We start from the raw sequence: 23,666 nt of genomic DNA on the forward strand, positions 1-23,666 counted from the left end.
TTGTCCAATGCCTAGAGAAAAGCTGGAACAGCATTTGCAAAAGCTGGCATCCTAAATCAGGAGACACATGAACTGGCTACAAGGGAGGATCAGATGAGGACTTTTAAGTCGATGTCCCTCTTTCTGTTAAACATTCATTGGAGCAGGGACAGGAACTTCCTTTCCCTCACACTCACTTTTCCTTTCTGACCTGGATATTGAATTATGCACTTCAAAGTGGAATGGGGTAAAGGAGGAGGCATTGGTGAAGCTCTCCTGAACTACTGAAATTCCTGGTACTTGAAACTTTAATCTGGGAGAAAGGAAAAGAATATTGTAATTTAGTCAGATTCACCCTTAGTGAAGAAAAGTTTCCTTCTGCTGTGAGCATACCCAGGTTCTTATGTGGGTTCGCTGAGTCTTCTACTGGCATGTGGCTTGGGGAAGTCCTGACCCTGTTGCATGCAGCTCAATTTGAACCAAAGGCCTGTGTGAAGCTAAATTTAGGCCAGCTTAGATGTTGCTATTGCAGGTAAAATTGAGATCTCCAATGATGTCAGTATTAATAGTTTAGATGCTTGTTCCAGTGCATAACTGTATTAATGGAGGTGGTTTCTAAACTGCAGATCACAAACCCAGTATTGCAACTATGCGTGTTTCAACTTCTTCTAAAGCAGTACCCCCTGAGCTTTTAATGATGATGGTGTAATCTTTGCTGGGAATTTAAACTTGCAGTCAACAGGCTCACTTTTGTAGTTATCTTTTCCAGATGCCTTTGAGGCAGCCACTCTTGAGACTCTTTTGAAAGACTGTCTGCAGAAGGGTTAATTTAAACATTATCATCTGTCTGTGGTTCTGCCTTGAGGAAAGTAAGACTAGATACCCCTTGAAGAGACTGCTGAAGTTCTCAAGCTAGCCCGAGAGACTGCTGAGCCAGCCCTGTGACAGATGCATTCATTGCTCCTCCAGGTGCATTGCAGCTTGGAATAGCTTATTTTTTCAGAGTAAGGAGAAGAACAAGGGGCCATTGAAAAGAGCAGGTTATCAGCACTACTGATATGCTAGATTATTGGATTGTGTTGAAATAATTAGTTTTTTCATCAGGCTAGATTTTTGTACCTAATTATCTGAATAGGTTTTTTTTTTTTGTTGTGGTAACTTGCACAGAGATCCTGGAGATGATGAAAAGGATTGCTTTTCCCTCACGTTTAATGAGTTACTTTGCTGTGTTTTGGCTGTCTTGTCCCATTGCTAAGCCCTGACGTATTTATATTCTAATTTGGGGATGAAGTATTAGTGGCATGAGAAAATGGTGTGTTTGCAGTATCCAGAAGCCATGAGCCTCTCTTAATTCCATTCCACTTCAGTGTCAAGCACTGGGGCACCACCATGAGGATTCCTCATCAAGGCCTTTCTGTCAGGCCAGGACAAGCTAGCTAAAGCCTTGAGAGGTTTTGGTGAGTTAAGTGTGTAAAGATCCAGTCCTGTGTAGTGATTTTCTTTTAAGGCAGAAATGGGAAGAGCTGCATGGTGAAGGATGGGGTCGGGGATATATTGGTACAAAGCTTCAAGAATGTTCTTAGAAAAATCCCTCTTCTTTAGCTTCTGAGCAGTACAAGGGTGAAGCTGTTTGCTTCTTCACTTGGTTTTAAGCTGGTTTGAGGATTTGCCCTGCATTGCCTTCTGGAATAGTTTTTATGCATCCTAATTTGGTCAAGGTTCATTGGTTTATTTTATGGAGGGACACTGTCCCCCCCCCAAATCTCCTTTCACTGAGAAATGGAACTGAAGGGTTAGATGTAGGAATACTCGCACCATACCCCATGGGAACTGTAATTAGCATACTTTATTTCCCATTCTTCCCTTGGGATTTGGCTTTATGGCTGACTTCCATCTCTTTTAAAGTTTAGTTGCCGTTTTGGTTATGGGAGATGCAGTCTAGCTGGGAAGCCCAGTCCCTGTTGGAGGCTGAGAACAAGGGTTATCCTTTCTGCAACCACCTTGAGCTGGAGTAAGCAGCATTTCACAGTTCTAAAAATGGACTACCAAATGTTCAATATTTAGTAGAAGGGCACCACTTCCTTTAATACAGGTGGAGTAGCTGTTCATTTCATATAATTTATAAGGTGTTAATTTGAAAATTCATAAATTTTCATGAAAATTCACTTTTCTCTATTTTTAATTAATCATCTTGGCTTAATTTGCAAGCACAAAATACCACTTGTAGGGGCTCATCCCACACTAAGGAAGGGTGAAACCAGGATACTGAAATTAGTTGTGAGTTGAAAGTGTAGCAAGTAGGGGATGTGATATGATTTACCTGAGGAGGCCTCTTGTTTGGCATAAATATTTCTGACATGTGGAATGGAGCTAGACTGGGAATGGGAATAAACTACTCTTCACACTTCAGATTTTACTTTCTGAAGTAGATAAGATTCCCTTCTTAAAACAGAAATCAGCAGAAATGCTAGAATTGTGTTAATTGAACAGACTGATAGTCTGTGGAGTAGGAGATGTGTCAGTATGAAGTTTAAGGATGTGCAGAAGAGAGAAGCTGGTCAGCAAGAGCAAATTAGTTAGAATTCAGTGAAGTTGTATTACTCACAAATTTGCTTTTCAATAACCAATGAGCTATTTTTACAAGTACTGCTTACATCTGCTACTTTTATGGTTGGCTAATTAGCAACTCCTTTCGGACAGAAGCATGACCCTCCTGCAAGTCTTCAAGCATACAGAAACTTGGATTTTTTAATCCTCTCAATTTCACAGTGTCTTCTGCCTTTCAGCTTACAATCTTTCGCCAGCTGCCACTCTCCCTGTTTGTGTGACTTCTACAGAGAACACAAGTAATAGTAGTTGAAAGGGAATTTTAAAATAGATCACAAAATCTAGGGCATGTCAGGATGATTTTGAGGTGGTCTTAAAAAATCTGGTGGTTGTCTTCTTTGAAAGCTTTTGCTGAATGTTTGAGATTTAGCCTTTCTCCTCTTTATCTAAAGGTTGGGCAGGTGTGTTCCTCTTAGGCAGCCCATGCCACATGTGTTGGCATTTGGGAATTTGACCAGGATGGTTTCTCCACTGCAAGGATTCCTGGGCAAGTCTGGCTCAAATCTGCTCTTGAGAGCAGTTACTGTGAAAGGAACTTCACCTAGCTCAGTGGAACTGCTTTGTATGGAGTGGGCAGTGGCAGAAAGAAGTGCTGGCAGAACTGGATCCAGGCTGGTTTTCACAGCTTTAAAGAAATTGTATGCTCATCTACAAACTGTCTGTGATACATTTCCTTAGACTCATGTCTAAATTTATCATTATATTTATGTATAAATAAATTAATTCATGCTATCACACTGGTGCTCCTGAACATCTTTGCAAAAAGGCAAGGTGAACAAGTCAAAAGCATTTTGGTAAGAAAATGTACATTTTAAGAGTTTGTTTTGCCTGTATTCAAAAGCACTTCAGGGAAGAAACTCCCTCACACTGATTTACCTCTTGGAGTCCTGATGTACTGCGCAGATCTCTTCTGATACAGCTGTATCCCTGACACAAGAAGGTGTGAGCTGGGCTACTTGTGGTAGTGAGGAATTATTTGAAGACAAGTTAGAATTGTGTGGCATACTGGCTTTCCTTCCTTATGTCCTTATGTTTGGAGTTAGTGTGACCCAAAGATACGTGGTGGTTTTTGGTGAGGGGCAGTGGAAATGCAATCCTACAACTACAGGAGCTTCATGGTTGTAGCTCTTTGAGGAACTGCAGCAAAAAACTCTTCTTATTGTCTATGTTAATGGGTAGTTATGAAATGAGAACAAAAAAGTTAAGGATCATGAACTGGCAATTTTAAGAAGACAAATCTACAAATTTGTCATTTCATAAAATTGTAATGCTGTTGCTTTTTCAAATAAAGAGGGACACAGAGGTCCATAACCTGTACTTGTGCATTTTAAAATCAGGATATAATGTTGAGTTAGAGTTTTTCAGCTCACTCCTTTAAAGGTCTCATTTTCTAGCATTCATGCTGATTTCTTTTGTGTCATTTTAAACAATATACAATAGCATTTTTCCATCAGCAAAGGCCTTGCATTTCAGTGACCTTTACTGCTTTAGAGGGGTTATGTGATCAACATACAGGAATGAAAATATTTAATGATTTTTTTTTCTTAAGAAAGGTCATATGTCTTATGATTGTACAACTCACACCTGTGTCTTGCACCTGCATTCTTTATTTTGAGGAGCCTGAAAGTCTGCTTGCAAAATCGGAGCTCGTTTGCAAGAATCAAGCTAAAAAAGAGGCGGATAAAACTATTGTCTTTAAAGCAAGACTCTTTTATTCTAGTGTTCCTCCTTTGATCTCTCACTTCCATTAAATATGTGATATTTTCTTCCAAATTTCACAGAATCATGTAACTTACAAAGGGATTGACCCTTTTCATATCTATTGACTGGTCAGTGCCAGAGAATTTTGTGTGCCTTTCTGAACCCACTTACAATGCACTCGCCTGCTTTTTGCTGCTTGGCAACATGAAAGCTTCTGAGAGTCCACATTAATTGCAAGCTCCTCACTAGAGCTGGAGGTTTATTGCACCTAATAGCAAGGAGAATACTGAAGCCTCATCACCCTTTAGTTCTGCTTCCCGATCGGGTGGGTGGGATATTGAGGAGAGCATCTCTGCATCTGTTCTGGGACATCTGTGGAAACAGGAGATTCAAGCAAGTTCTTTGATTAACAGCTGTGTGACTGTGAACTTGGAAATATTTCTGGTATTAACCAGTTACACACTTCATTGCTGCTCTGTGTATGGGTTACAGTTACACTTCATAATTTGTCTTCCCACAGGTGAATATTATGGTCCACATCCACAGTGAGATAGCAGCTAGGAAGGCAGAGTAAGCATGAACAGTTCCCTCATTTTTCTTTCCATGCTGTCAGCCCATCTTTGTGTATTGAAGGTAACTTACTCTAAAAACATGTTTTGAGCAAACTTGTGTGCAGAGCATATAGTGCATAAACGTTGAGCTGCATTGTGCCTCTTTCAGTGGGTGATACTAGTGCACCATCAAGAAAAAAAAAGGTCTTTATAGCTTGTGAGGAAATGACTTTGAAATTCTAAATACAAAGGAGTTCCCTAAACACAAGGGATGTCATGGCGTTGATTGTGGAGCCTGTTGTGCGAGAAGGACATGTTCCTTTGGTTTCATTTGTTGTTCATATCCACAGATTTGACCTTAAACTTTTCCAGTTTTGTGTCTATTTAGATTTGGGGTCAATTTGGAGGGAAGGAGACAGGGAAATGCCACTGATCCACTGACATATACAGGAGAGGAAAGGAAATTACTTTATGACAGATCTTTTCTGCTATTTCCACATGAAAAGATGGATCCTATGGTACAGGTTTGCCTTTAAGGAGAGTTTAAGCAGTAAATACTTTGCTTATGGTAAAGAGGGCTGGTTATTTTCTGTGTTTGTGTAGCTTTTAGGTAATTCATAAAGACTTCTGATCAAAATGCAGGCTTTTTTTTTTCCACCCAGTTGTATGAACCTCCAATACTTTTAAACTCTAAATTTTTCCAGGGTAGAATGATGTGAAAATAGGATCTTTGTCAAATGAAGCAATTCATTACCTCTCTAAATGTTGACTGCTGTGCTTGATGCCTAGAGTTAGACAAAACAACTATCTTACAGTTTCTTTAAAATTTCATTTTCTGAAGGAATGGCACATCCTTCTGCATTTAAGGATACCTCCTTTTATCTCTCTCAATCTGCACAGTGTTTTCAAGAGCCTAATTTTGAACATTGAAGGATTGGGAGTGTTTTCAGCTGGAGCAAAATAAGCAATTACTGTTAAGAGTTGGATGGGAGATGCAAAAACCAGGCGGGCCACAGCTCTTTGAGGTGGATTTATTTCTTCTGGCTGCTGTAACATCTAGATGGAGGCTTTACTGACAGTCAGTGTTTGATTGGGAGAAGTGCTGGTGTGACTGGCTTTGCTGTGGGAGGAGTGTGAGTGTTTGGGCAAGGCTGAAGGCTCAGAGCAGGGTGGGTGTTTTCACCCTGGTGCCTTGGGGCACCATCTGTAGTGACACTTCCAAGCCATGCAGGTGAGCGCTGTAGCTGTTCTCTGTGTGTAGGGCACAGCTAAAAATAAACACAGAGGAGCTGGTCTCCTGATTGCTGGGGTTTGTTTTTTGTTGGTGGTGCTGTCTTAAAGCAGTAAAAACTAGCATTACTTCATCTCTGTCCTGTGTTGAGAGGAGTGTACGAGAGTGGTGGGAAGCAGCAAGATGCTGGCACTTCTGCATGCACAAGGTGGGAAAGCTGCTGTAGGTGCCCTTTGGGAGCTGTCCCCTGGATCAGGGAGCGAGTAATGAGCTCAGTGCTTTGGGTGTGCTGGTGCCCCTTACTCGCTTCTAGGAAGGACTGCACAAGGTGCATCTCAGCGTGCTGCTGCATCCCATCCAGCACCAAGGTAAAAGCTGGAACTGGCAGCACTTTTCCCTGCTGTTTGGGAGAGGGAAGGTGGAGAAGGTCGGCCTAAACCAATCCTCCTGAAGGCTGCTAAAGGCATAGTGGGACAGCCAAGCAGAACTGGCTTCCTTGGTCCTGCAAGCCCTGGTGCTTAATGGTTTGTATTCTGGAGTGCCACCTGCTGGCACCTCTCTCTTTGCGTGCTGTTTTCTAGAGGCAGCTGCTCCAGAAGATGAAAGCACAGAGCAAAAAAGCATGAATGTTAATAATAGGAATAACAGTACTAATTATGTGTATTGATCTTTACATTATTTTTTTAATCATCATGGTACTTACGGATCCTGTTTATTGGCAAAGAACACACTCTGGCAGGTTTTCTGCAAACTTGGCATGAAAGAAACTGGCAGAGGTTTCACAGCTTAAAAAATAGAGAGCACAGTGTGAAGGAGTGGTTTAAAAAATAGAAAATTATTTTTTCAATCCATGCTGTTATTTGGCAAAATATGAAGCATTTTTTTAAAATTTATGGCTCGCTTTAGTAAAATGTTTGGATCATTTCTGTGGTTGGCAAAAAAACCCCCAAAGCAGTAACCATTCCATTGAAAGACACCTGACAGTGAAAAAAGTTAGAAAAACACTGACTCAACACTAAGAATTATGTCAGTAAAGTAATTCTGAAAACCTTTTGGCTGTAAAGCAAGAGATATTGTAGTTTGTGTCACAAAGCAGATCTTGGTCCAGAGCTGAATTTTTTTTCATCCCACTCAAGAACTTGTTTTGGCAATATAAAAGAGGCAGTTTTTGATTCTGTTTTTTAACACTGATTTTTATCTGTGGGTCAAAGCCTAAATGGGTATTGTCAGTCTGGTGCCTGTGGCATCAGTTTGGTTGTGTGGATTGGTGTTGCCAATGTTCAGTGTGTCACTGTAAGACACAGGTACAATGCTATAACAGAAATTAGGTAAAGAACTCAACTGAGTGGAAGATGGTCAGGTCTTGCAGATATGCATAAAGCTGTGTGTATTCACACCGTGTCTGAGATAATCACATCAACACTCTCTAGACTTTTTCCTTTTCCCTTCTTTAGTGATCTGTCCCTAAGGCACCTCTTTGGTTCCTAACAGCTATTCTGTGTGATGTTGCATGGAATAGACTCACACAATTGTTTAGGTTGGAAGAAGCCTTTAGACCACTGAGTCCAATCATTAACTCAGCACTGTCGTGTTCACCACTAAACCATGTCCCCAGGTGCCAGATTTCCACATCGTTAAAATACCTTCAGGCACAGTGACTCCACCATTTCCTTGGGCAGCTTGTTTCAATACTTGACAATCCTTTTAGTGAATAATTTTTTTCTAACATCTAATTTAATCCTCTTCTGGTGCAACCTGGAGCTGTTTCCTCTTGGTCTCTCACTTGTTACCTGGGAGAAGAGCCCAACCTCCACCTCACCACAACCTCCTTTCAGGCAATTTTGGAGAGTGATAAGGTCTCCCCTGAGCCTCTTTCTCTCCATGCTTAACACCCCCAGCTCCCTCAGATGCTTCTCATCAGACTTGTGCTCCAGACCCATCACCAGCTCCGCTGCCCTTCCCTGGACACACCTCAATGTTCCTCTTGTAGTGAGAGGACCAGAAATGAACACTGAATTCAAGGTGAAATACATGTTGGAAGTATGTGGTAAGGCTTCTCTGATATAAGGCCTCAAAAGTAATTAATGATCTTGGAATGTATGCTGGAGAATATTGGGACGAGTGTGACTTCCTTTCTTTTTAAGAAATCTGTGAACCACCTGTCTTTTTGCTGTAAGATCCTTCAGATCCTTTGTGAGAAACACTTGTAAAAACTAGCAATCCTATTGACCGTGTAGTTCTCTTCAGCTTTTGGTTACATCGTGAAATGTAACTTGTATGTTGAAAATGCCCCATGTTGTGATTTTATTTTTAAGCCAAGAACCAAAAAAGCTGAATCACAATTGTTGAAAGCACACTTCTATAAAACTACAGCTGACAGTTTCAGTCTATCTCATTTGCCTTTGTTGAACTAGGAAAGCAAAAAAAAGTCACTAGACTTAAGCATTCCACATTCATTGGTAGTGCAGTGTGAGAGACTTCCGGCTCAACCATATCAGAAGAAAAATTATTCCAGAGTCAGTACAAAAAGGTTTGTTTGCCCTTTACATTACCTTTTAAAAAATTTCTTCTGAAAGAAAATAGTCAAATTGAAATGGAAGTTGAAATGAGCTGACATCTTAATGGAAATTTCCATTTTTGCTGAAGGAGAAAGTATTGCATAATTTGAACAGAAACTGCCAATGAATTTGTTCACCTGAAAACTTTATTTCTTTAGTTAGCTCTAACTCTCATGCAGAAATCACGAGACTGGTTTGCAAATCAGAGACTGAAATTTAGAGGTCCTACCTAACTGGGATCTGAAGTTCATGTTTTCAGGCTTTTCTTCAGATAAATGGGGCTAGCAGCCTTCTTTTTTACAGAATATTGACTTGATTGTCCATACTGCTGTGAGCCTGGGACTCGCTGTGGCCACGGACTATCAGGATTGTGATGATGTTTTGAGCATTAGCAGCATTATGCTGGTTTCCTTGCCTAAGTTTGTTGTACTGTTACATTGCAAGGACTGCAGAACCAAGCAAAAAGTTAAGAGGTGTGAAGCAGTTTGCTTCGCTTTGATTGTTTTGCTTTATTGTGGCATATCATAGTCCTTTCTGAGCATTTGCACTCCTTCATACGCCAAAAATGCTGTAAACTGTTAGTTTAACTGCTGCCAAATGCAGGGTATTTTCACACCAGGATGTTTCAAAAGCAGATTTTAACTGGCAGAAGTATGATGGGCGATGTCTGTCCTAAACTTTCAAACTCACTGTAAAGAACGAAATTCAACATAACAAAGCTTGGCAGGTCTGATAAACTTCATGCAGCTACAGGAGTGGCTCTTGGAATTCAGTACCATCTCTGTGAAGGAAAGCAACAGTAGGTTTCACATAATGTGGGTAGGAATATTTCCTCTTCCCATGCCTGAGCATTTGAGGAGCCAATTGCCAGTCCCCACTGCAGCGTGTCTGCCACAGCAGAAGGGGTAGCAGCTCTGAGCTCAGTGTCCCAGAGCTGTAACTTATCTCAGCCCACCAGAGAGGGTTATGGTAGCACTAACCTGAGTTATGATCATCACTCTTGAGAGAGTCGCTGCTTTTTTCAGCTGCAAGACTACTTCTGTCTGAAAACAGTTCTGGTTCATATGGTGGAGAGACTGGGTGCAAATCTGCTCACCCTGTTCTAGGCTTCATTCTAGAAGTCCATCCTTGGGAGTCTGGTTTCTGTCATGGGCATGCCAATGCCCACGTCCATGGGCATGGAGAGAGCTGGGAGCCTTTCCTGGTGATAGTTTGTTGTCTCACCACTGATCTGCAGTTTCACCTGGTGGTGTTGGGGCTTTGTGTGACTGTGTGGAGCTGGTTGGGATAGTTGGTGTGTAACCAGTTTGTTTAGTTGCAGCTATTTTGGGAAGGTTATCATTGTGTTTCTTCAGATCATACCTTTTCAGTGTGGCGTAGGGGAAACAAAGGTGTCAGCACTTGGAAATTACTTTGATCTGCCTGTGGCTTCTGGCACTGGGTTCTGTATTGGTGGTGTTGATGGATCATGTGTTAAGTATGTAAATGTGCTACTGACCTCAAGAGCATGTGTCATCCCATTAACTTGCCTGGCTAACATCAGGTCATGTGCTTGATAACTTGTCTGAACTGGAACTTGTGGAGTGTATAGTCACAGGTAGAAACATGTGGTTTGGAAAAGTATTGGAAGTAATTATTCATCTGGTATAGCCTGCTGCATCTCTTTGGAGGATTTTACTGGTCTAAAGACAAAGAGATAAATCATGAAATAGGAAGTAATCAATATTATGCAGTTCAGGCCTGATCTAACTCTGCTTGTGATCCATATTTGCAGTGAGAGTTGGACTGTTCCCAAAATCCAGGAAGCAAGAGTGGTGTTAATATTACAAGTTGACAGAATGTTACAGGGTGAATGATTAGTTTCCAATAAGAAAGGAGCTTTTGGATCAGTTCCAGTTCCTTTTGGTGTAATCTGCAAACCTGAATGACCGGTGCTGTGACCTGGAGTAGCTGTAGCGCTTATCAGAGGCCAAAACTTCATGAAGATCATGATTTGTCTGTATTATGAAATGACAGAGCTGTTGACCTTGAGGAGGCATATTAGTTGGCTACCTTCCCCTCTCTTGTGAAGATGAACTCCTGGAAGTGGTAGTTTGGCATTGGCACAGCTGTTCTGCATTCTCTATTGATAAACAGGGGGCTTTACTCCTTTGTGCTGCCCACTTAAAGGTTTGCAGGAGAAAGGTAAAAATAGGAACAAAGCTCCCTGGGCCCTTCTAATCTCTTTCAGACCTTATTCTACCAGTTATGATGTGTGAAAGAAGAGAATTTCCTTACTTATTGTTGTGGGGCTTTTAACAAAATATTTTCCAATTCCTTAATTCTGTCCCTTTCAGTGTAAAAGGACATATTACTTTGATTCCCCTAGAATGATTCCTTTCCTTACTGTTTGGGCCCATAGGCAGATAGATTTTATCCTAGTTTTATCAAAATCCACTCAATGACCTTGGAGAGCTGTAGCACTCTCTCCTCTAATTATAGACTAGTGTCTTAATAGACTCAGTCGAATAGATAGATCTTAATAGATACAGTCACCCACTGACCTGTATCGGTGAGAAAAGTCTGCATTTGAGCTTTATTTAAAATTAATTTTTTTTGAGGGTGTATTTTGTAAGTCTAATACAAGATCCTCAGGGGAGGGAGGGAAGAATCTTTTAATTAAGTTTCTGTTTAGGTATCTGGCAAATTCTATCAATGGCAGATGAAGCATAAAGCTCTAATGGGAGAGTAAAATTTGTAATTTAAGTGATCAGGTTCTTCATGCCTCTCTCAGCAGTTTGAATGCCACAGTAGTATGTCATATTGCCATAAGTGAAAATCCCTTAGAAAGAGGATGTTACGTTGCATTTGAAAGCTCTTACTGATTGTAAGTTTAGCACCAGTAGCTCCTCCTGTATTTTCTGGGATTTTGGTCTCAGTGACTTAACTTGTGACTTCATTTTAAGTTGGGGAAGCAGTTTCTAAATCTGTCTTTGCCAACCATCTAACCACTTGCCCCTTATGTCCTGGTCATAAATAGCTACTGGTGCTGCTTTTATTCAGGGCTGAGAGGTAGAACTCTTTTCACACCACATCTTCCACTGCCATTGCTCTCGATATTGGTTTGAATGGCAAACGGATCTCTCACTTGGTAGTGGAGAAACCTGGCTTTTCATTTCTGTAATCCTGGGGTTTAGAAGTGAGTCAGGCATAATTAAGAGCAGCCAACAAAACTGAGCAAGTGCTAATGGCCCTGCAAGCATTGTGCTCAGAGTGGGCTGTAGAAATGAGCATCATCCCCTGGGATGCTTTGAATGCTGGAGATTCTGTTTATTTGCAAAATGCAAGGAACCTTTTTATATCCTGTGCTGGAAAACTTTCAGATGTGATGTCTTAGGACCACAGTCAGGTTGTTACTGCACTGCTCATGGAGAGAAGGGCAACTTAGAACAGCAGGGATGGTGAGAAGTGCCTCCTTTTAGCAGGGCAGAGCTGCACCTGGGGGTGCTCTGCCAGCATAGAGGGGGACTAGGAGATTTAGAGAACCATAGCTTGACAATTGATCTTGTGAAAAACCTGCAGAGTTTGGGCTAGTGAGGAGCAGATCATGCTTCCACCCCCTGGTCTCTAGGTTCACCTGCACAGAGGGCTGCTGAGAGGCAGGAAAGCTGTCCACTCTCTGCCTGTCTGAAATGGGCGTATTTCTGTGGAATGTTTTAATTTCAGATAATGTGTTTCACTTGTAAAGTGCCTCATGTGAAACTGTCTGATGAGCATATCATACAGAACAGCTGTACTGTTCTGCCTCAGCACGATGAAATGTTTGCTGACCTGGCACATTGCAGGTGATTAGTAGTGTTTGCTGTTGGAACAAAGTGCAGCTTATCCTGGTCATATTTGACTAAAATAAGGTCTTTGGAGGTAGGGAATGTGGACGTGTCAAAGTTTGCAGATAAAAAGAGGGAGCAGCGCAGCTGGTGATGTGAGATGGAACATGGAGCAGCATGTGAGTCTTTCTCTGTTTTCTCTAAACACCAAAGGCTGGTGTTTTCACCTGATCTGTTTTTGCTCCAAACCCAGAAATGTCTACATCTCATTACATTCCTGTACGTGACCTTTCTGCCTCTGTCTCCTCTTCCTAGGGCTGGCTGGTGACAATTTCTAAGGTAAATGCTGTGGAATGATACCTTGCAACTAGGCTCCTTTTTTGTGATCCACACTGATTTCTCAGCTGCCTGAGAGGCAGGACAAACTGGTGTTCTGACCAAAGTGTACCATTGGGATCATCCACAGCAGGTTCTGTTGCCATCAGCATGGATCCCCTGGTGCTGGTTCATGGGATATTACAGACTCACATATCATAGTTTCACTCAGCTTTATTTTTTGTGGCTTTATGCACCCAGGACTGCGTATACCAAGATGCTCATCTTGGCAAGGGCTGGACTAAAGCTGAAGGAGCAGTGACAGCTTGCACTGGCTGAGGCTTTGGCTAAATTAAAATACTTTTCTTCTGCAATATTTCTGTGCAATTGTGAGTAATGAAATGGAAAGGATGGTGGATGTAGGCTGCTTGGCTTACAGGAAGGTTCCTGGAGAACAGATAACTCTGGAGAGAAGAATGGATTTACATTGCTGTTTTATTGTTAACTTTATGTCCCTCAAAATGCATATAGTCTCTCAGTTGTAATCTGCATGGTGGATGAACTATGCCTGTGGAGATAGGTAGCTTCTGGGGCATAGGCTCTTGTGTTTTTCATAATCTGTGAAAAAGCTGATGTACTTAATGAAAGCCCCCCTCCAAATCAAAGGCATACCATGGGGATGCTGCCAGCTGAAAGAGGTGGGGGAAAATGTGTAGGTTTCTGAGCTTTGTTGCAGAAAAGAATCTGTCACCTTTGCCCTGTGGCTCGTGAGGTGAAAAGTAGAACAGTGATGAAATTGTACTGGAACTTTGAGGCAGTCTGGGTGATGCTTGCATGACCTTGGACCAATGGCTTTGTCTCTCAGCGCTTCTTTCCTTAGATGATGAAAGAATATAATGATGATAATACTTGTCTCTTAACAAGAGTGTTGTGATGAATAAATTAATTGTTCATTGTGCTCTTCCCAGTTACTATGGTAATTAGTGCTACAGAACAGCCTAAAAACAAATAAGATCATTTAGTGAAGGATATTCAGGGGAAATCAGGTAGTACTTCTTGAGCATTTGCAGTAAGCCTGAGTGTGTTTTGTCCAAATGTGAATTTGTGAAAAATGTTCACCGATGCTGAATTTTTGTAACAGAAATGCTTCCAATTATCTTTTTGGAGGTGGCTGTAGCACACGTTTCCTTCCGTATCTGTGGGCACATGATTCTTGCAATTAGTTCTCCTATTGAGAACAGCACTCCCTCCTCACCCCATCTCCTTTACAGCCTAAGGGCACCTGAAATGAATGATTCTTTCTTCTTCATAAATCATACATACTCAGTAATACTGCCAAAGAATTGTTAATGTGTTTGGGGAGTTTACATAATGAACCTTTCTTGGTAAAGGTGAAGTATGGTCGATGCACTGCCTCACTGAAGTTCTGCAACAACCTTGCTGTATGGCAAGTAGACTGCCTAAATCCACGTGTAAGTCTGTACATAGTTTTTGAGACTTTCTCTCAGTGATCAGTTAACTACATCAGCATGCCCCAGAGCGAGCCTTTTGAAATGTTATACGATGTTTAGTCATCTGTGAATTGTATTGGATTCCACAGGCATTGCTGAAGTATATTTTTGGGGTTTTTAAGTTAATATAATTTTGGAACCTAGTAAGTTAGGAAATATGTCTTAGGGTAGTTCTGAGTCCTTCAGTGAAGGCATCACCCCTTCAAGGCTGTGGTTTCCATTGCTTAATATCACAGGGACTATCCTTACATAGGAAAAATATTATGTTGCTAGGCAAGGATTTGCCATTAATTACTCTGTTCTCTGAATTTATGTATAGCTCTGGGCTTGGATGTTCAGTGTCTTCCTTTGCACTGGGTTCCAGAAATAGCTGTCTTTTGTGACCTGGCCAGTTTGTAGCTAGCATTTGTGCAGAGCAAACTTGTGCTTTCTTCCTCTCACTGTCGCAGCTACAGCAACTTTCATCTGTTCACCTCCCGCAGCGCCTCCCCACATTGTGTTGGGAAGGTGTCAATAGTAAGAGCAACAAATGCCCCTTCTGCTTCTTCAGGAGTAGGAAGCTGATTTGGCATTCCTGGCCTCCTGCTCACTCAGACTGAGAGAACTTGGGTCATTGCTGTGGTCTTCGGTAAGGTACTGGCAGAACAGATAGCATGACTAACAGGTTACTTGCTTTATTCTTCAGAGCTTTATTGGTATTGAGTCATACAATTTGAAAAACTCATGGCTTGTGCAGATGGCAGCCCAAATCTGCAAGGAGGACCTTTGTGCTATATTCTCAGCCACCTGGCTGCTGCAGAGATCATCAGCTTTGCAGGTTTCTCTGTGGGTCTCTGTAACTGCTTGTGAATTCCTTTCCTTGCCAGCCACTGGCAACCTTGTGGATATAGGGCAGATGGAACAAAAAGGAAAGAGAGTACAGGGCAGGGAGAGAGGCTTCTTTTCATGGCCTGTCTCTTCTTGCTGCCTTTGCTCCTGCTGCACCTTTCTGACGCATGAGTTTTTCATCTTGTGGATTTTAATTTCCAGTTAGTTACTGTTTGTGTTGCAAATAATCTCAGCCCTGAAGAACTTACAGTTGCTGTCAGGTTTGTGCCAGGCAGTCACTACTTGTCGCTGCAGTTGCTTCTGTGTGTGTGGTTTCATTGTCATAGTCCCCAGTCCCCATTCCACATGTGTGTCTTTTGAAGACCTGTGGATATCCGTGGCAGTGTTTTCTGCTTTTTCTCCCCACTCTGTTTTCTTCTGTCAGCAGTGCCCTTGCCCACCTTGGGTGTCACTGTGTAACAAGAGCAAATGACACCAATGGTTTTGGCTGATACCTGATGTCTGCTGTGCCTTCAGGTGCAGTCCTGGCTGCCTCTTTGTGCTGTGTCTTTGTGCTTGAAGCACAGAGAAGAGTTCAGTCTTAGTGAGCTTTGAATGAGCTGTTCACCTGTGGCAGCTGAGTACCTTCAGCTGCTGTGAGGGTGCATTGAGCATAAACTAAAGAGCTTGGTCTCCTGTCCAAGAGGAAACCTGCTCCTCTTGGCATAGTTATTAAAGTCAAGTGGTAGAAGAGTACTGAGAACTCCCATGGATTTTTCCTTCTTAGGTACGTAGTGCAAATTTTTTTCAAATAGATTCTTCTTCTAGATGATGGCATGACTTACTTTTATCCTGAAACTGAGCTGTGACAGAGTGCAAGAGGGTTGTATGGTTGGAAATAAAGTTGCATTGCACCTGTGAAGCTGCACGTCCAACCTTTGAACAAGGCAATGTCAGCAAAGGTCAAGGGGTTAGATGGCTGTGGCTACTCTTTAACCTGTCTTTAGTTATGTTCTGAAAGAATCATACTAACCTCTCTGCTTACTGGTCATAACTGCTGATCCACACCTCTGATTATGATTTGAGATGTTTTGGGAAAGTATGAGCAGTTTATGTCATGTAGGTGGCAAGCCCATTCCTGACCTTGCAGATGCACTGATTTACATCTGCAGAAGCAGTACTTCCACTCTGTCCTTGGGCAGAGTAGTCACGTGAGAGTAGGTTTAGGTTAGATATTAGGAAAAAAGTCTTCACTGTGAGGGTAGTGAGGTACTGAACAGGTTGCACAGAGTAGCTGTGGCTGCCCTCCATCCCTGGAAGTGTTCAAGACCAGGCTGGATGGAGCTCTGACAACCTGGTCTGGTGGAGGTGTCCTTGCCCACAGCAGGGGTGTTGGAACCAGATGATCTTTAAGTCTCTTCTATGATATTATGCTAAGCCTTAATTTCTGAATTTCTAGGCATTGAGATTTTTTCTTGTAATAATACTGCAGTATTGTTATACCTGAGGCTTTTTTGACAGATTGGCAGATAAAGCAGGTAAGAGTTGTGTCTTGTACTGTCTGAGCTTAGCTTTGACATGGATGATCTGTAACTGCAGATTTTGTGTGGATATTTCTGTGCAAAATGCAAATCTGCTGGATTGCTTGTGGCTGAAAACTGGATCTGGTGGCTTCAATGATTCTTTTCTGAGTTTCTGTAACTAATTTCTATTCTGGCTGTTGTCTCTTAATATTTTTTTTCAGCCAGAAATTGCCTAGCATCATGGATATCTCTCTTTCTGTCTTCCATTTTTCTCTTTCAGCTGTATGCTGGTCTATTATCATGTCAGCTCCTTTCTTGATAGTCTTCCTTTCTGTGTGCCTGTACCATAGGGATATGGAGATAGTAATGGATAAGGAAATAAGGAAGATAAAACCTCTTCTCATTTTCTTCCACTTTCTCTCAGTGTGGCCTGCACACAGATTTGTAGCCCCTTCTGCAGCAGTGTTCAGCTCCCCAGCACACGGAGTATCTGTTGATACCTTTGTGTAGCATGGCACCGGTGTGGAGCAGGTGTCCCATGGGCTTCATGATGGTGGGGGTCTCGCTCAGCAGTGGCCTCCGTGTCACATTAAGATAAAGTGTCCCAAAAGTGCTGGTGGACAGTGTGTGCCAGTTCCCCCTGCAGCCATTTTACGTGTTTCAGGAGCTTCTTAACTGCCCCCTGCTCCCTCCTGAGTCAGGATTATCACTGTGTGTTTGTTGAAGCATCTTGTGAGCCAAAATCCACTGCTGTTACAAAATCTGCAAGCAGGGCCATTTCTGCCAATGTCGGTGAAACCAGTCATCAGCATCTGAAGAGATGACGTGAATTTTGTTTTCCCTATTCAAATACTTCTAACTGCCAGAAGCAGGGTACAGGACAGTGAGGTCCAGAGTGCTGTCCTGGGTTGCCAATCCCATGTCTATGCCTGCCTTCTCTTCTTAAACTACAATGTTTGTTTTTCTGATATCACCCATTGATTGATATGTTGCAACCTAGTTGTTATAATCTAGAGAGGAGAGCAAGAAGTTATTGTATAGAAGGGAAGAAGTCCTCTGAAAGCTGTGGTCTTTGGGTGTTAACTCTGGTTTGGAAATAACATTGCAATTAGAAAAGACCAAAGGTCACCCTGCAGATATTTTGGGTTTTCTTTATTCTCTGGAAGCAAGTTCAGGCTGGTACTTCTTCAAACACAGGAAGGAAGTGTAAAATGTTGTAAAACTGTCACTCCTTCGTATTAATTGTGTTGGAGTGACCAAAATCAAACAAAGCTGAACTACGCACTGTGTGGTAAACACAGATACCTTCTTCTTGGCAAAGATGTAAGTAATAAGTGGGAAAATTGGAATTGTAAAGGGAATCCCTTTATAAGGATTTAGAACAAGATTAGTAATAATTTGCTTTTAATTCAATGCATTATCTTTCTTTCTGTTATTATTCTGTTCTATTTCTGTTCTTTGTGGTGTTCAGAGGTCCTGGGTCTAAGCAGAACCTTTTGTCTTGGGTGAGGTTTTCATTAGTGAGAAGGTTTATGTTTAAGAGGGCCGTGTTCAACAAGCTGCTTGTGTAACTGAGCAAACCATTAATTTGACTGAAAATGATACCATTCCTTTTCATTATGTGCAAATGTAGGTGTTGCAGTATAGTTGCTTGGTTGCTCATTCGTGCACGGGCACAAGTTCAGGAGCCTGTGGAAATGCTTCCATTTAAACGTACTTTTTCTTTCCTTCACCTTTCATGCCGACTTAGCAGTTGAGCCAAATAGCTAAAAATCCTTAGGGATTTAAAGGATTAAATGAGAACAATTGTTTTGGTGCAGGAAGGGCTGAAAAGTCCTGAAAGTATGATAGGAGATTGTTGCTGTGGGACCTGGCTAGTGAACTCTACAGCCACCTCTGTTATGGGCATAAATATAACTGTGAGTGGTGGACTGATGGGTTGATGGGGGTTTGATTGCTGGGAAAATTAGGGGGAAAAAACCCGATAAGAGACCTAGTGATAGTACTGATGACTGACTGGAAGTTTTGCCACTGGGCTGTTTGGTGAAGGTGGTGGGAAGATGCTTTCTAGTGAAAGACAACAAATTTGTTTCTCCCACCAGATAACAATCAGTGCTAGTTTTCATTCTCATTTGGCTGGACTCTTCTGTTCCCACAGGCTCCTGTGAATAACCTGTTCTTTCCTGTTCTTCTGTTTGTCTCAGGTGCTGAAAGTTTCAGGCTGGAGTTTTTCCTGTGCTCTCCGTAGCCGCTGCCTGGTGCTGCCCTGAGGAAAGCAGCGTTGGGAAGGCGGGTGCTGCCCTGAGGAGAAGTGGTGGGAAGGCTGCTCCCCCTTGGCCTACGGGGTGTCAGGGCGAGGCTCACCACAAGGCCTGCTGTGCTTCCTTGCGCCGGCCGCCATGGAGACCTTATCCCAGGACTCTCTGCTGGAGTGCCAGATTTGCTTCAACTACTACAGTCCCCGGCGGCGGCCCAAGCTGCTGGACTGCAAGCACACCTGCTGCTCCGTGTGCCTGCAGCAGATGAGGACCAGCCAGAAGGACCTGCGCTGCCCCTGGTGCCGTGGGATCACCAAGCTGCCTCCTGGGTACTCTGTGTCACAGCTGCCCGATGACCCCGAGGTGATCGCCGTCATTGCGATCCCCCACACCTCGGAGCACACTCCCGTCTTCATCAAACTCCCCAGCAATGGGTGCTACATGCTGCCCTTGCCTCTCTCCAAGGAGCGGGCGCTGCTGCCGGGAGACATTGGCTGCCGTCTCCTGCCCGGCAGCCAGCAGAAGTCCCTGACGGTGGTGACGATCCCCACAGAGCAGCAGCCGCTGCAGGGCGGCCTTCCCGCCGAGGCGGGAGCGGAGGAGCCGGACCGGAGAGGCGCTGTGAAAAGCTCCACCTGGTCGGGGGTGTGCACTGTGATCCTGGTGGCCTGCGTCCTGGTCTTCCTCCTGGGCATCGTCCTCCACAACATGTCGTGCATTTCCAAGCGCTTCACGGTGATCTCCTGCGGCTGAGGCGGCGGGGGCTGCGCTCCCCCGCGGGTCAGGTTGGGTCGGGTTGGTGGTGGTGTTGAACAAGACAATTCCGTGCAGCTTTCCCCAGTGACTGCAGGACGCTGTGCACCCGGGCAGTGGTGCCCGCCTGGCTGTGGCCCATGGAGGGGTGGCATCAGGCCTGTCGGCAGCCTGCGGAGCAAACCACATCCCATGTCTGGCGGCAGTGGCACTGAGGAGGACTGCATGTGTCACCTCAACCATTTATCAAAGGGACTGCGACTTCACAGTGATCTTTTTTAATTGTGTTACGGGATTAAAGACCTCTATGTAGCTGGATATACTGTGATGTATACAGTACGGGCTCTTCTTTAAACACAGTATATTAAAGTCAAAACTGCTCCACGTAGAATTAAATGAGAACTGGCGCACAACTGTACGAGCTGTTCAATACCAGTCCACACATGCATTATTTTTTAATGAGGGGAGGGAGGGAGACTCTTAAAACAGAGAAATCATGTAGCTGGTAAAGCATTTTATATGTTTTAAACAGCACATTAATTAAACCAAGTTAGGGAGCTGTACAACAGTTTTTAAAAGGTAGCATTTTACAAGTAATTATTTCCTTCCTCAGTGTCTGTTTTTTGCCTCTGTTTTTCCCCATTTTCTCTCAACTACAGGGAAGTGGTACTTCCAGCGTCTTTTATTTGAAGGAGCTTTGAAGAAGGGATTCAAAGTGGGCTAGAAAGAGTACCTAAAAAGTGCAGTCAAAACAGTTCTGCCTAACTGGCTTTATGGGAAGGATGGCTCTGCATGGTAAACATTGGACATGCTGTTCCACCTCCAGTCTGGCTGAAGACTTACTGATGACCTGGCCTTCATAGCCATTAGTGAAGAAATGGGTCATGTGAAGTCCTGGGACTCCTGCAAGGATGTGATAACATATTGCTCTTAATTTTCTTTTTCTGCAGGTTAGGTTTACTTAATTGTTTTTGAAGAATTTAGACCTATTTTGCCTCCATCTTTCCTAGGAGTTGCAACTGTGCACTAATGGGTGCTGTGACAGAGGTGTTGCTCTAAGAAAGCTTCACCATTGAAACTGAGACCAAGGACTGTTGTATGCAGTCATCTAGTAAGAGGCAGTGACGTATCTCGGAGAATGCAGGCCAGCCTAACCTCTTACTGAGTGGGCCACCCCTCCTAAACTGCTGTGACTGTCCTGGTGTCAGAATGTCTGGGTGAGCGTAACAGAGCCTCTTCACATGTTTCAGTCTTAGTAGTGTTGATGATTTCATAAGGACAGATGTGAAAAACAAACACAGTAAGTGTCCCTCTTCCCTTTCATGACAGTCTTCTATGACTGTCATGAAACCCCAGTCATTTGCAGTTCACTTCTTGGGAAGAGCCAAATTCCTGAATGTTCACTGCAGTAGCACCTTGCTGTAAGCAGTCCCACTAGCTTTAGTAGTACTGCTCATAAGTAAAATAGAGCCCACTGTGAATTTGGGTATTTGGCAAGTCTGATTGCTGAAACTTAGATGAGATTTAGGGATTGGATCAAGGGGCACGTGGCAGACCTTTAATAAGACAGAAAAATGTGTTGATTTGCACTGCTTCTTTTTGTGAGTACAAGGCATAACCTCCCTGAACCGTGTCCTCTTGTTGTCTGCCTGCTGTTCTAATTCTTGGAGGTTGCTGAATGCCATATTATTACATAGTTTTGACCATGCAGTGCCCAAGTTGGCTCTGTAGTCATTCTTGGTTTTCTGGTTTTGTCACGAAACCCAGTTGCTTGTTCACAATAAACATTCTCAGCTCACACTTTTGTCAGGAACATACCTCTGGCTTCATGCTGGATTTCTTTCCCTCCCTGTTTCTAAACCACCATTTTCTTCCTTGATTTCCATTAATGGAAGAATGGAATATAGGGTGCTTAGTTGTGATGATGTGTGTTTGCTCACGTAGGGAGAGGAACCATTGTGCTGATTTTTATCTACTGTCATATATATGCATAGCACAGGAAAAAAAAAAATCTTCAGATAAAACACTCAATGCCTTTTTTGTTCAAGGCCCATGTGCAGTATGCCTTGAGTCTGGCTTGCAAGTTTTGTAATTACATGGACACCTCTCGGTAGTCTGCAGCATGTTTCATGTGGTTGCAGTAGGGAACACCAGGTATTCCCAAACGTGTCTTGTGAATGTGCTTGTCCCTTGTTGCCAGTAGCTAGCCAGATTTCTACTGACATCCATGCTACGCTGCTTATTGTGGAAAGGAAAGCCAGTTCACAAAAAATCCTGCCTTTTACAAGACTCTTGGGGAACTGACCAGACGCAGGACTTGACCCTCTACTGCCTTATCCTGTAGCAATTGCTGGGTGTACCAGAAGCTTATGGCATAGGTGAAAGATGCTCTGAGAGCAGTGCTGGTGCATTTTGCGCCAGCTTCTGCATTTGTTTATCTGAGTTATCAGTGAATGCACAAGACCACAAGGCAGTCAAGGAGCAGGTCCTGGCGACACAGTGGTGGTAGCGTTACCTCCTTCCAGCCATACCTGCCCGACTGAAGCTCTTGAGGCCGAGGATTCTCTGACATTGCAAAGAAAGGGCCCTCTTCATCTCCATATGGAGAGTGCAGAATAAAAGAGGAATCAGAAATTAGGTTAAAAAACCACACTGCATAACACATTATACAACAGGCAGACCTGGAGTTTATCCGGAATTAATGACGTTAAGTGTTATATTAGCAGAATACCATCCTGTACTATGTAACACAGTACATTGTTTTGTTAATATGAATTTCCTGTACTTTTGTGCCTGCTGAAATGCATGTTTGACCTAATTTCTGATCCAGACATTTGCCTGCTCACAGCCTTGTGTAAGAGCAATAAGTAAAACCTCAAGATTTTTGCCTGCGTGTATGCGCATGGTATGTATGTTCATTCCTTTTTATAAATAGGAGTTCTGGAAAAGTTTTTGTTCTGGCTTTGGACTGTGACTAGAATTTTAAATTTGCAGCTGTCATATATGTTAGATCACCTAGGTTTTTTGCTGACTTGTGTAGAAATGAACTAAATAGTTTGTTGTAATGTACAGTGTTAAAATGTTTCTCAAGTATGTCAGTAGTCATACTACTTTAAAAATGCAGTGCAGTCTGTCCCATTCTTTGGTTCAATACCTGGCATTAAAAAGTGATACTGCTAATTTTTTTATTATTATTTTAAAAAAACCAGCTTGTCTTTGTAATCTTTCCTTTGTGGAGAAACACATTTGGACTTGTGCCAAAATCATCAGGTTCCAGGTTAGCTTTTGTTCTCTGGTGTCCAGTAAGAAGTCACTGCCCAGTTCCACCAAAAATAAAGACAGAAGCTTACTGTGACTCAGTACTGTTTGAGAAACCAAAACTTATGCTAAAATGTGTGGGTAATTATTCAAGCACCTGCATTTTTAGAGCACATTACTCTGTATGAATGTGTATTTATTTGCTTGTTTAATAGGAAAGGTGTGTGTGTTGGGGTCCAGTTTCAGTTTTTTTCCTGGATGGTCCCAACTTCCATTGTTGGCTTGTGCTTTGCTGGCAAACAGACTTTAGGGTTCACTCTGTGAAATTTTGTTTAGTGAATTTTAAAAATTCAAAATATGCAATTTTGGTATGCAGGATTTTTTTAGGAAATAGTGTGTTCAGTGATTGTTCATGCTTAACCACAATGTAAAGGAGCCTGTATGTTTTGTAAACATGAAGCAGTCACGAGTCCAAAGTTTCATCTTTACTAACGAAACTCATTCTGAATAAAACATTAGCAGGAAAAGAATGATAGCAAGTGAATTATGGTTCCTCTGTTATTTTGCCATCAAATGAAGAGTGTGGAAGGGAATTTGGCAGAATTGCTCCGTATTTTATGAGAGAGTGGCTGAAATTCATCACTCGGTGTTTAAAGGCAATGTGTAAAGTGTGGGTTGTGGTAAATAGTGAAAGGGCATTAATGTTTTAATTAGTGTGGCATACAGAACTACAGCTGATGACTACTAAGCCACAAAACTTCTTTTGTTTTAATAAAATTAAAGATTTTCAGTAAATGCTTTGCTTATA

At 42.6% G+C, this 23,666-nt stretch overlaps 1 protein-coding gene across 2 annotated transcripts in view; it reads left to right on the top strand.

Moving 5' to 3' along the window:
- The window catches only part of RNF152 (ring finger protein 152), a 42,639-nt gene extending 19,246 nt beyond the window's left edge, over positions 1-23,393 (top strand). For both annotated transcript variants that reach the window (XM_041427787.1, XM_041427788.1), the window contains exon 2: positions 18,794-23,393. In XM_041427787.1, coding sequence (XP_041283721.1) covers positions 18,989-19,600 — 612 coding nt within the window. In that variant the 5' untranslated portion in view covers positions 18,794-18,988 and the 3' untranslated portion in view covers positions 19,601-23,393. The remainder of the gene's footprint in view (positions 1-18,793) is intronic.
- The last annotated feature ends 273 nt before the right edge of the window (positions 23,394-23,666 follow it).

Source organism: Onychostruthus taczanowskii, unplaced genomic scaffold, assembly GCF_017590055.1.
Source record: "Onychostruthus taczanowskii isolate IOZ18803 unplaced genomic scaffold, ASM1759005v1 scaffold119, whole genome shotgun sequence".
Taxonomy (NCBI): domain Eukaryota; kingdom Metazoa; phylum Chordata; class Aves; order Passeriformes; family Passeridae; genus Onychostruthus; species Onychostruthus taczanowskii.